We start from the raw sequence: 12,495 nt of genomic DNA, 5'->3' as shown, positions 1-12,495 counted from the left end.
TCACAGAACGCTTGCTCCTATACCCTCCTTTTTCTAGATCTCCAGTAGTTTCCACAACCAAGTCAAATACCTTCCAAAGATCTGACTTTCCCTTTCCCTCCTGAGCAACCAGTAAACATTCAACCGGTTCAAGTTTATTTTTTCACGTCCTCCGCATCCATTTCTCTGTCGACATTAGCACGTTGGGAGTTTATTATCACCAATTCATTGATGTGATTATGATAGGCTATAGGTCAGGCTCTATTGGTCACAAGCATGCGATGCTTACATGTTTCACGTAAAGAAAGCAAGGGTTGAGGGAATAGGGAATGTTTTTCCTAAACAAATGAGGGATTTTGATAACAGAACTTCTCAGTCAGAAACAAGTTAACAAAATGGCTGTAATGATGTTGCAGCTTCAGCACGGACAGCGCAATAAACACTTGCTGTGCTGTCTTTCGCTGCAGTAGGGAGGAGAGCGAGACAACGTGCGCCAGTCACACAGGAACTCGCTGTCTTTTTTAACACAGTGTGACCATCAGGCTCTTTGAGTCATTTGTGTCTTAATTATTTAATCAAACACTGTGCTTAAAGCATCAGACAAGCTCAGTGCATATGTAGTTGGTTTTATTCAAACACATAGGTTGTGTCTGCCTATATATGGAAAAAATAGGTTTAGACGTTTCTACCAATGGATTGAACATGATGACTCTCGGTCTACCAATATTTATTTTTTGTCGGGGGCAGCCTTAAAATAAACATATTACACACTCAACATATACACAATACAGACCTGTACAGACTGCAGGAGGGGAGCCTGGTTCTGTTGTTGTCGAACCTGGAGAGACTGCATGATCTGCTGGGGATTGTGTGGTTGCTGGCCAGGTCTTCCCTGGCTCTGTCCCTGCTGCAGGTAGAGATGCATCTGGCTGAGGGGTAAGGGTGGAATCACCTCCTCATCGTCCTCCAGGAGCATCTGGGGGGGCTGGGAGGACAGCAGGCCCTGAGGGGTGAGGGTGGGGGGGGACAAGGGCCGCTGCTGCAGAGACTGAGGGGGGGTGGGGTGGAGGATGTGGGGCGGGAGGTGGTGCTGGGGTGGAGGGGCTTGTGGCTGAAGCTGTTGTAGGGTTGGCTGGGGCGCTGGTTGCGGCTGCTGCTGGGGGGGTTTGGGAGGTAGAGCTGCTGCCCTGTGGCTGGGTCGAGACGGCTGCTGGGGCAAGGCGTTGTGCAAAGCTACAGGTGAAGAGGAGGAAGGGAAACAATGACAAAATGTGGTTAGGAGAGTCAGGATGGAAACATCACAATGGAAAAAGTCAAAGGACTGCCTAGTTAATCTAATCATAGGTCAATAAATGCTTAGAATAATTTTTTAGGAAGCTTTCCGGGTAACACGAAACCGATTTATTGCAGAACTGGGTTCAGAAAGTATTTTCTTTCAAATACTTTGTTTGCGTTGGATCGATCCTGCCCAGTGCACCAGATGGGTGGCGTTCGCACATTCTGGACTATTCCATTGGTCCCATTACGCCAGGCAAGCTCAATCAACCACAGCTCAAATATTAGAAAAAAATAGAAAAAGACTATCTGGCAGGTGTGGCTTGAAGAGGCCGGGACTTACCTGGGTTAGGGTTGGGGAGAATGGGGTGCTGGTTGAGAAATGGGTGCGTCTCTGGGGACACGGGCCCTGCTGCGGAATGAGCGTTGAGGTGGGGGGGCACGGCAGGCGACGAGGAGTGGTGGTGCTGGGACAGGTGCATGAGGGGCTGCTGGCCGAAGTGGGACAGCGAATCAAACGTGTTCTCCAGCAGCTGGGAGGACTCCAACGCCGTGACCGTTACCTAGACATTACACACAAGCGCAATCATACACTGAACTTCCCTGCTGCACTTTTCAGTGATGCCAAATGCTTTTTTAATCAGCTGTGTAGTCCCGCTGTACAGTCACCATCCCTATCAAATCGTATTGGTCGCATACACATATTTAGCAGATGTTATCGCGGGTGTAGTGAAATGCCCTAATATATATATATTATGTATATCGTCTTGTCGTTGTTTTTAAATCCTGTAATGAGCTTTTACAAAAACAGACAACCAAATGCTATCATGTCACATCTTTAGGACCACATAGGAAATAAGCATTCGAGCTGTGTTTTTATCCTGGATAATTGATCATGTATGTAATGTTAAGTACCTTAAATAAATCCTGCACTTGTCTTTTCCTACTAGCACTGACTTTGCTGAGAGAAAATGTACTTAGGACTGTGATGAGGTTATCTAAATGACCAAAATGTTAAATATGTTGTCATCTCTCAGGCTGGAGCAGCCTACTACGTTTAGTTATCTAATCAATCAATCAAATCTTACCGGGGGAGGAGGGGCCATGTAGGTGGCTGGGGAGGGGTTATGTTGCTGTTGCTTCAGGTGGATGCTGGGCTGCAGGACAGGAGCCTGGGCGTGAGGGTGGCCCTGGGGGACCGGACCAGCTCCAGATATGGCATGGTGGAGATGGGGCTTCTTCCCTTCGTTGGTTCCGTGGCCTTTCTTCTGTTTCTGTTTAGGAGCCACTCCTGACAAGAGAAGGGAGAGAGGAGATCCTGACTACTGAACCAAGCTTTCGTCTATCAATTCTGAACACGTGATAAAAATCGGTTGTTTTAAACACAGCCACAATGTGAGCTAGTCAAATATTCAAGTATTGACCGTGGTATACGCACGAGGTAAATAACGAGGCATGTGTGAAATACCTCAATGTTACGCTTCAAACCAAAGAAGATAATAAAGGCTTAAAAAACAACATTTGAGGAGTGAAATGAGAAGGGCTTGCAGCGTGTCCCTACCCTTCTCCTCATCACTGTCTGAGGAGCTGGAGTCGCTGCTGTCCGAGTCAGAGGAAGAGCTGGCCTTGGTCTTGGCGGCCGTCATGGCCTCCATGGTCTTCTCTGCCACTATAGGAGAGGGAAGCATGTGACTCGACAGCTTCTCAAGACAAACTATCTTCCACGAATATGTTAGGTCAACAACACACTGCATTGCTCAAAGTTAAAGGAAACCGCTTGGTGAAACAATATATATATATATATTTTTTAAGTGTGACCTAGGAGCTAGAGGAAAGCTGTAGAAAAGTTATCTTAACAATACCTTGTTATTCATGTTTTGTAACTGTAATTTTGGGATTCATTTGAATTAATTATGCAACATTATTCAATTACAAGTGATTTGTAGGGAGTCGGGAGTTTCTGTTTGGCCACAGAGGAGGCAAAGATACGCATGTTGAGACTCACCAGGAACCTTCTTCTTGTTCTTGCGGAGGCACGATGACACGTATCTCTCCAGCTCTCTCAGCGTGGACGGCTTGAGCGTCTCAAAGTCGATCTCGATCTCGTCGGGGTTGGAGTTCTTCAGCGAGGGCTCTCTGGACTGGATGATGTGGACCACACGACCCAGCTTGTCACCGGGCAGCTTGTTGATGTCCAGACTCAGCTGCCTCTTCTCCTCGTACGACATGGGCTTACCCTTCTCCCCGGGGACTCCGGCTGCAGCCGGGTCCTCCTCCAGGCCCTCCCCCAAGCCAGACACGGGCTGCAGAGCTGGGGGCTGCAGCGCTGCCTGAGGGCCCAGGGCTGCAGAGCGGTTGTTCTTCACCGCACCTCCCTCCTTCTTACTGCAAGATCAGAGCAGAATATATAAACCATCAGTACTATTTCAACTGGAAGCGGAATAACCTTTCTATTCCAATGTCCAAACAAGAATACTACTTCGAAAGAAGTAGTGAATTCTAAGTACTATGCCAGTATATGGACATTGTAATGTAGCCACAGTAACATAACATCTCCGTGAAATGCAGAAAGAGCCCAAGGCAGAGGGAGAAAACAAATCATGTTACCACACTTGCCGTAGAAATGAGACAGAAGCTTATAAATAACATCAACAAAACAGGTCCATGAAGTAATTTGACAAAGGCAAATTGAGGTCAGCAACGTTTATAATGTGTCAATACAATCCATGCGCTCAGCAAATTCTGTGTCCCCTGGTAAATGTCACAGGTCCTGACTTCTGTACCAATGCCACACCTAAGACAGAACGTCCCGTAGCTGTGTATTGTACCGTGTATAGACTGATGGAGAACCAGGCCAGTGCAGTACAGAGGGGTATACAACAAACCAGGATCAATGAGTTAGCCAGCTAACTTTAATAAGCAACCGGAAATAACTCTTGGTTTTCTGGTAAATTTGATTTAATTTGTTTTATCAATACGACCATGACCATTTCAAGCTCCTCTTTAAAAAAATGATAATATCAAAATAGTCAGGCAAGTTAGCTGGCTTACTCCTTGGTCCTGCTTTGTAGCATACCCCTCCTCTCAGCTTGGCTCAGTAGTGTGAAAAGGCTATTATTGTTCCTACCTGGGTTTCTTGGTCTTCTTGGGCAGGAGCTCCTTGTTGTTGTTGCTGCTGCTGCTGCTGTTGTTCTTGGTCTTCTTGGGGAACTGAATGGCCGGCTCCGGGATCTCCTCCACCGCTCCTTTCCTTTTGTGCTTGTCTTTCTTCTTCTCCTTCTCTTTTCTCTTTGGTTTGCTGGCCTGTGGCTGCGAGAGGGCCGCCAGCTGCTCATGAACAGCTTTGAGCTGAAACAGACAGACAGGAAACCAACGGTCAAAAAACAATGGATAGGCATTGACTGGAAGTAACCAAATATCCCAGGGGGTCAGAAATGACACAGCCACCCTCATCCACCCTCAGGGATTCAATTAGATTTTAAACAACTTTATTTATCCATCAAATGTATCACAAATGGATGTTATTAGTGCCAACAAAGAAAAATCAGGAAGATGATAGTTATGAGGGGGTTATGGTTCATTACAATAATGTATGACGAATAGAGATGTCATCAGAGAAGATGGAATCCCTCAATCCAATCCTACTTGCATTCAATGATGTCATTTCGGTCTTTCCTCACCTGTTCCTGTAGCTCGGCCAGTCTCTGGGCTCTCTCCTCCTCCAAGTCGTTCGTGGACGATTCCGACTCCGATGACGAATCACTGGAGCTGTCCGAGGAGGAAGCGGGGCGTTTGACCGAGGAGGCGGGACCTAGGATGGAGGAGGCGGGGTTTAAGATGGGCGGCGGCTGGGACTTGATGATAGGGGCGGAGGACTGGAGCAGCGCGGGGGCAGGAGCCGAAGCCAACGTCTCCTCGGGCTCGTCTGGCATCTTGGCAAAGCGCATCTCAAACACGTCCTGTTGGTGAGAGAGGGAGAGAGGGAGAGAGGGAGAGAGGGAGAGAGAGAGAGAGAGAGAGAGAGAGAGAGAGAGAGAGGGAGGGAGGGAGGGAGGGGAGGGAGGGAGAGAGAGGGAGGGAGAGAGGGAGGGAGGGAGAGAGAGAGAGGGAGGGGAGAGGGAGGGAGGGAGAGGGAGGGAGGGAGGGAGAGAGGGAGGGAGGGAGAGAGGGAGGGAGGGAGAGGACATACTCAGTGTCAGAGTGGGTAGAGAACAGAACTGGGTGGTGTTCAATAGGGCGCACCGCAGCAAAACTAGTTGCGATGGAAAAGTAAACGTCGGTGTTCAGGAACTGGTAGTACCTATAAATTTCACTTGGTTTCAAAACGTATTCTCCCTACAACCCTGATTCAAACATCTGCTGCACCAGTAAAACATTAAAACAGCAAATAGTTTAGCAAACAGGTACATGAAAAGGCGTAAGCTCATGTGGGCATTTGTTATGAAATCCATTATATATACCTTGCGTGTGTATCTGTCAAGCGTGAATGTTACCATTTAAATATTTACAATATATCTTTATGTTACCACACTTAAGTTCCTTCTGGAAAATGTAAGTAATGAAATGGAATTCAGAGAGTGTTATTATTTACCAGGTTAGAAGTGTTATTACCTGCAGTTTGCGTGCCATAGCCACCACCTCGTGGTCGGGTGGGTTGTACTTGTAGCAGTTGGAGAACATTAACCGCACATCGGCAGCAAACTCCTGGGCGTCTCTGTACTGCCGGCTGTCCAGCTTCACCTAAAAACACATCACCACATGTCAACAACAAAACCACGTCGCAATGTTGGAATCCTTTTAGAGAGGACCAGGGAATCCCTTAGAGAGCTACACTCCTTCAGGCTTTCTTTCCAACCCTAACCCAACATAGGGCTCTGGTCGAAAGTAGTGCACTATGGCCTCTGGTCAAAAGGGAAAAAGGTGCAATTTGGGACACAGCGAAATAGCGTTCCATTCAAACCCACCTTGACGGTGGCGAGGTCCATGGGGTGTTTGATGATGTCGTGGTAGTCGTGCAGCCCCAGCATGTCCACGTCGACTGGCTTGTAGAAGGGCCAGGCGTAGGCGGCGTGCTTCTTATGTAACATGTCTCGGACCAAGCTGGAGCAGTACCGTAGCTGCTCCTGCTGCTTGGGGCTATGAGCCCCTACCCCTGGTCCTACGGGTCCCCCTAGACCGAGACCTATCCCGAGGCCCAGGTGGTGCTGGGAGTCCGGAGCCTCCTTCTTGAGAAGCTTGGTGGGCCTGGCGCTTTCTCGCCGCGGCAGCGTCTTACCCGACTTGGACTCAGCCGGAGAAGACTCGCTCAGCTGGTCGTTAGCCGTGGGGGTGGTCGTGTCGGCTTTCCTTTTCTGGCTCTTTCTCTGCTGGAATGGAGGAAGGGAAGAGGGGGATAGAGAAATGAGGGGCACAGGGAGAGGGACAGAAAGGGGACGGAGAAGAGGCAGAGCATGAGAGCAGAATGTGATCGTTTTAGATCAGATGCTTAAGGTAATACACATTAGTGTAATTTTGTCAAAAGCATTCTGAACTGCGATTGATTGAGCTTCCCTGGTGCAATGGAACCAATGGAGTAGCCCTAAAAGTGCAAACCCTGCCCATTTGGCACTCCAGAGAGGTTCAATTAAATGCTGAAAGTAATTGAAGGAACACAAATACTATTTGAATCAAGGGTCGTTTATTATGCATCAAATGGAAGAAAACAGATTGAAACAGGGAGGGACCACCTCGAAACTCTCATTCTCATTTTCCATTTTGCGCTATAAATAAACATGACCCAGTTCTGCAAGCAATATACCCAGCACCCTCCCCATGCATGCCAAACCCTCCATCCTACTCACTTTGGCCATGGGTACGGGGTTCTGCAGTATGGGGGCGGTGCTCTGAATGGACGTGGGGGGCAGGGTGGTCTGGGTGGGGGGAGGAGGCACGGAGGTCATGATAGGGAGCTTAGGAGGGGCCTGGAGAGGCAGGTCCGACGGGCCCAGTGAGTAGGGGGCCCCGAGCTGTGGCGCGTGGGCATGGGTGTGGACAGGTAGCGTTGGGGGCACACGGGAGGGCAGGGCCTGAATGAGGGGCTGAGGAGGTAGAGATGGAGGCCCCTGGTCCTGGGTCTGTTGTTGCACTGGTGGTCCTCTGGTCTGGGGGCCTGGGGAGTGGCTGGAGAAGCCCCGCGTCTGGGGGGTGGTGGACGGAGAATCCATTGTCGGGCCTGGCTTCAAGTTCAGACCTGGGAGGGTGTGAGACACAGAGACCAAACAACGCATGAAAGAATGAATGACATTGAATAAGTACAATACATCTAAGACGTCAATTAAATGATATCCAGCTATGCATTTGGTTTTTTAACTTGGTAGCTAAGTGGCTAAATGTCAAGATGAAGCTTCTTGGTTACAGCAGAGACATTCAACCCCCTCCTGGATAGAGCTCTAGGGCCCTATAAAATCAACATTGAACTTAGTAGGGAATCAACTAAATGTATTGAAAATGTAGCAATTAGCCCAAGTCTACCATTAAACATGAACAGAATGCATAATTGATTCGCATTTCCTGCAACTTTCTGAAGAGGCAAAGAGAACTCCCGTCTGTGTATGTACGGAGCGCGCGTCTACCACTTTGTGCAGCCTTTAGCATGATGCTAATGAAAAGTCTTCTGGTAGATGGAAAGGTTTCCCAAAAAACCTTTTCAATTGAACATTAACTACAAAGTAGCCTCTGCCTACCTGGCAGAATGATATCATGATTATTTGCATCAATCCAGTGGATGTTTGTTTTGCAAACTATACCAACGCTTGTGCCAAAACACAGCTAAAAACAGCCTCTTGCTGGTGTGCACTGGAATTAGAAGGGGTACTACACCCAAACATTTTACTTTCTCAAATTTTGCCCAGACATCAAAGGGTCTCCTGATGTGGTTAAAAACTGTAAAATACAACTTCATATTCATAATCTCCAGCACCACTGCAATATCAACATGTGAAAATTGTAAATTTCTATTAGAGGTAGACCGATTAATCGGCATGGCAAGGCCTATTAACTTCTTTGGGGTAGGGGGCAGTATTTTCACGTCCGGATGAAAAGCGTGCCCAGAGTAAACTGCCTGCTACTCAGGCCCAGAAGCTAGGATATGCATATTATTAGTAGATTTGGATAGAAAACACTGAAGTTTCTAAAACTGTTTGAATGATGTCTGTGAGTATAACATAACTTATATGGCAGGCGAAAACCTGAGAAAAATCCAACCAGGAAGTGGGAAATCTGAGGTTTGTAGTTTTTCAAGTGATTGTCTATCCAATATACAGTGTCTGTGGGGTCATATTGCACTTCCTAAGGCTTCCACTAGATGTCAACAGTCTTGAGAACGTTGTTTCAAGCTTCTACTGTGAATGGGGAGAGAATAAGCGCTATTGGAATCAGGTGTCTGACAGAATGGCATGAGCTCAATCATGCGCGCAGCCGTGAGAACGTGCTGAGTTCCTTTTCATTTCTGAAGACAAAGGAATAGTCCGGTTGGAATATTATTGAAGAATTATGATTTAAAACATCCTTAACATTGATTCTATACATCGCTTGACATGTTTCTACAAACTGTAGAAACTGTATTTGGACATAAATATGGACTTTATCGAAACAAAACAAACATTTATTGTGGAACTGGGATTCCTGGGAGTGCATTCCGATGAAGATCATCAAAGGTAAGTGAATATTTATAATGCTATTTCTAACTTCTGTTGACTCCGCAACATGGCGGGTATCTGTATGGCTTGTTTTGGTGACTGAGCGGTGTACTCAGAGATTATTGCAAGGTGTGCTTTTACCGTAAAGCTTTTCTGAAATCTGACACAGCGGTTGCATTAAGGAGTTTATCTTTAATTCTATGCATAACAGTTGTATATTTTATCAATGTTTATGATAACTATTTCTGTAAATTGATGTGCTCATTCACCGGAAGTTTTGGAGGCAAAACATTTCTGAACATTACACGCCAATGTAAAATGGGGTTTTTGGATATAAATATGAACTTTATCGAGAAAAACATACATGTATTGTGTAACATTGAGTCCTGGGAGTGTCATCTGAAGAAGATCGTCAAAGGTTAGTGATTAATTTTAGCTGCATCTGTTTTTTGTGACGCCTCTCCTTGCTTGGAAAATGGCTGTGGGGTTTTTCTTGTCTAGATGCTGTCCTAACATAATCTAATGGTATGCTTTCGCCGTGAAGCCTTATTGAAATCGGACACTGTGGTTGGATTAACGAGAAGTTTATCTTTAAAATGGTGTATAATACTTGTATGTGTGAGAAATTTGAATTATGAGATTTTTGTTGTTTTGAATTTGGCGCTCTGCTATTCCACTGGCTGTTGGCGAGTGGGACGCTAGCCCACATACCCCAGAGAGGTTAATTAGAGCCGATAACAAGGCTTCATAACAATCGGTAATCGGCATTTTTGGACGCCGATTATGGCCGATTACATTGCACTCCACGAGGAGACTGCGTGGCAGGCTGACCATCTGTTGTGTGAGTGCAGCAAGGAGCCAAGGTAAGTTGCTAGCTAGCATTAAACTTACCTTATAAAAAAAACAAATCAATCTTCACATAATCACTAGTTAACTACAGATGGTTGACGATATTACTAGGTTAACTAGCTTGTCCTGCGTTATATATAATGTTAGTTTATCATCGAATCACAGCCTGATGATAATTTAAAAAAAGCGCATTTGCGAAAAAAGCACAATCGTTGCACGAATGTACCTAACCATAAACATCAATGCCTTTATTCAAATCAATACACAGAAGTATATTTTTTTAAACCTGCATATTTAGTTAAAAGAAATTCATGTAGCAGGCAATATTAACTAGGCATATTGTGTCACTTCTCTTGCGTTCATTGCACGCAGAGTCAGGGTATATGCAACAGTTTGGGTCGCCTGGCTCGTTGCGAACTAATTTGCCAGAATTTTACATAATAATGACATAACATTGAAGACTGTGCAATGTAACAGCAATATTTAGACTTAGGGTTGCCACCCGTTCGATAAAATACAGAACGGTTCCGTATTTCACTGAAAGAATAAACATTTTGTTTTCTAAATGATCATTTCCGGATTTGACCATATTAATGACCTAAGGCTCATATTTCGGTGTGTTTATTATATTATGATTAAGTCTATGATTTGATAGAGCAGTCTGACTGAGCGGTGGAAGGCGGCAGCAGGCTCGTAAGCATTCATTCAAACTTAACTGCATTTGCCAGCAGCTCTTAGCAATGCTTGTATCACAGCGCTGTTTATGACTTCAAGCCCATCTACTCCTGAGATTAGGCTGGCAATACTAAAGTGCCTATTAGAACATCCAATAGTCAAAGGTACATGAAATACAAACGGTTTAGAGGGAAATAGTCGACGCGTCATAATTCCTATAATAACTACAACCTAAAACTTCTTAACTGGGAATATTGAACCACCAGATTTCATACATTCTCATGTTCTGAGCAAGGAACTTAAACGTTAGCTTTTTTACATGGCACATATTGCACTTTTACTTTCTTCTCCAACACTGTTTTTGCATTATTTCAACCAAATTGAACATGTTACATTATTTATTTGAGACTAAATGGATTTTATTTATGTATTATATGAAGTTAAAATAAAAGTGTTCATTGTTCATTCAGTACTGTTGTAATTGTCATTATTACACATATATATATATATTTTTTTTAATCTGCATCTGCGTTTTTTTTTTTGTCCTCCAATAATCGGTATCGGTGTTGAAACATCCTAATCGGTCGACCTCTAATTTCTATGTTTTGTAGTGAAAAAGAGGAACATAAGTGTTTGGGCGGTGTGAATGGGGGAAACAGAACTAAAATAGGGAAATGTAATTTGGGAACAAATAAAACGGAATGAGGCAAATACTTTTTAATGGATTTTACAGGGCCCTAAAGATCTTGGTTTCCTAAAAAGTTTTGTGCGTATAAATAACGAAATATTATTTATTTTTAAACTGCAACCCTTGTGTGCACTTACGGTAATACCGTATACCCGATATGGTACAAAAGCGATATGACGGTACAAAAATGTGGATACTGCCCAACCCTAAATTGAATTAACTTAAATGTATTTTGGTGCAAGTTGGCGACCCATCCCTTATGGGATTAATTGACAGAAACATTATGATGATTCACAGTGATAATTCTTCCTTTTATTTAGTTTGAAAAGTGCTCACTTGAAACAACATGAAAAAAATGAAAAAGATGACAAAAGACAACTTCCAGCAACTATGGTGGACGTGTAACCTGGCCAGCACAGCACAGTTCAGTAGTGTGAAAAGGGTATTGGAAACCCCAGGCCAGGGGTGTGTACTTGTTTCAGTGTGTGCCTGTGTGTGTGTGCTGTACCCTACCTCCTTCCCGTCGGCCCCGGCCTCGTCCCTTGCCGGTCATGACAGCAATCTCCGTCTCGTCCTGGGGCATCTCAGTAATCTTCTGGAGAAACATCTTCTCCAGCTGCTCAGCCATTAACACTATGTCATCTCCAGGCTGCAGGCATGGGGAGACAGACACTCCATGTTAATATATTACCAGAAACCAAAGCCTAGACATACCTAGGACCTAGACGTGCACAGACCTAGCACTACCTCGGACCCAGACATACATTTATCTAGCACTACCTAGGAAAAAGCATCCATTCTAAAACAGCGTCCACTCTAAAAGTACGCTCAACTCTAAATATACGGGGTGTGGTGGTCATCAAATGAACCACCTCATTCAAATTGTTAGGGTTAGCGGTTCCAAGCCCTTTCTATAGATTATATTTCTATGGTGGTGGTTGACAACAGCTACGGTGCATTACTGCATCGTTACCTTGTTGTAAATGTAGCAGTTGGTGAACATGGTGTTGAAGTCTTGAATACATTCTTGGGCGTTCCAGTAGTAGCTGTTCTCAAGTCGCTTCTTGATCGTTCCCATATCCATAGGAACTTTAATAATCTTGTAGTAGTCCTGAAATGTTTATGTATAATTCAATTAAAACAGGAGAGTCACAGACAGAGGAATCTGCCAAGTGTGCATGTTGGGTGCTTAGGTGGCATGGCCACACATAGAAACACTACTAGAATTAATAATTAACTCAATACTCCATGGCAAAAAAGCTCTTTGGGGTGCAGAGTTAAGGGCGTTAACTAGAAAAGGGAAAACAAGCACTCACTGGAAATTGTATAGATTGTTCTCTCTACTACCGCACG

General features: G+C 44.9%; 1 protein-coding gene across 6 annotated transcripts in view; it reads right to left on the bottom strand.

Moving 5' to 3' along the window:
* The window catches only part of LOC106600922 (bromodomain-containing protein 4), a 67,625-nt gene that overhangs the window by 12,925 nt on the left and 42,205 nt on the right, over positions 1-12,495 (bottom strand). For 5 of the 6 annotated variants that reach the window (XM_082973603.1, XM_082973604.1, XM_014192709.3 and 2 more), the window contains 12 exons: positions 12,116-12,253; positions 11,656-11,791; positions 7,095-7,483; positions 6,219-6,620; positions 5,866-5,994; positions 4,935-5,213; positions 4,382-4,602; positions 3,260-3,639; positions 2,816-2,923; positions 2,343-2,545; positions 1,598-1,817; positions 773-1,212 (listed from right to left, as the gene is read on the bottom strand). In XM_082973603.1, the coding sequence (XP_082829729.1) occupies positions 773-1,212; positions 1,598-1,817; positions 2,343-2,545; positions 2,816-2,923; positions 3,260-3,639; positions 4,382-4,602; positions 4,935-5,213; positions 5,866-5,994; positions 6,219-6,620; positions 7,095-7,483; positions 11,656-11,791; positions 12,116-12,253 (3,045 nt within the window). The remainder of the gene's footprint in view (positions 1-772; positions 1,213-1,597; positions 1,818-2,342; positions 2,546-2,815; positions 2,924-3,259; positions 3,640-4,381; positions 4,603-4,934; positions 5,214-5,865; positions 5,995-6,218; positions 6,621-7,094; positions 7,484-11,655; positions 11,792-12,115; positions 12,254-12,495) is intronic. The other variant, XM_082973601.1, reaches the window with a different exon arrangement.

This window comes from Salmo salar, chromosome 03 (genome assembly GCF_965601325.2).
Source record: "Salmo salar chromosome 03, fSalSal1, whole genome shotgun sequence".
Classification (NCBI taxonomy): Eukaryota; Metazoa; Chordata; class Actinopteri; order Salmoniformes; family Salmonidae; genus Salmo; species Salmo salar.
This window is presented reverse-complemented; position numbering and strand designations above follow the sequence as displayed.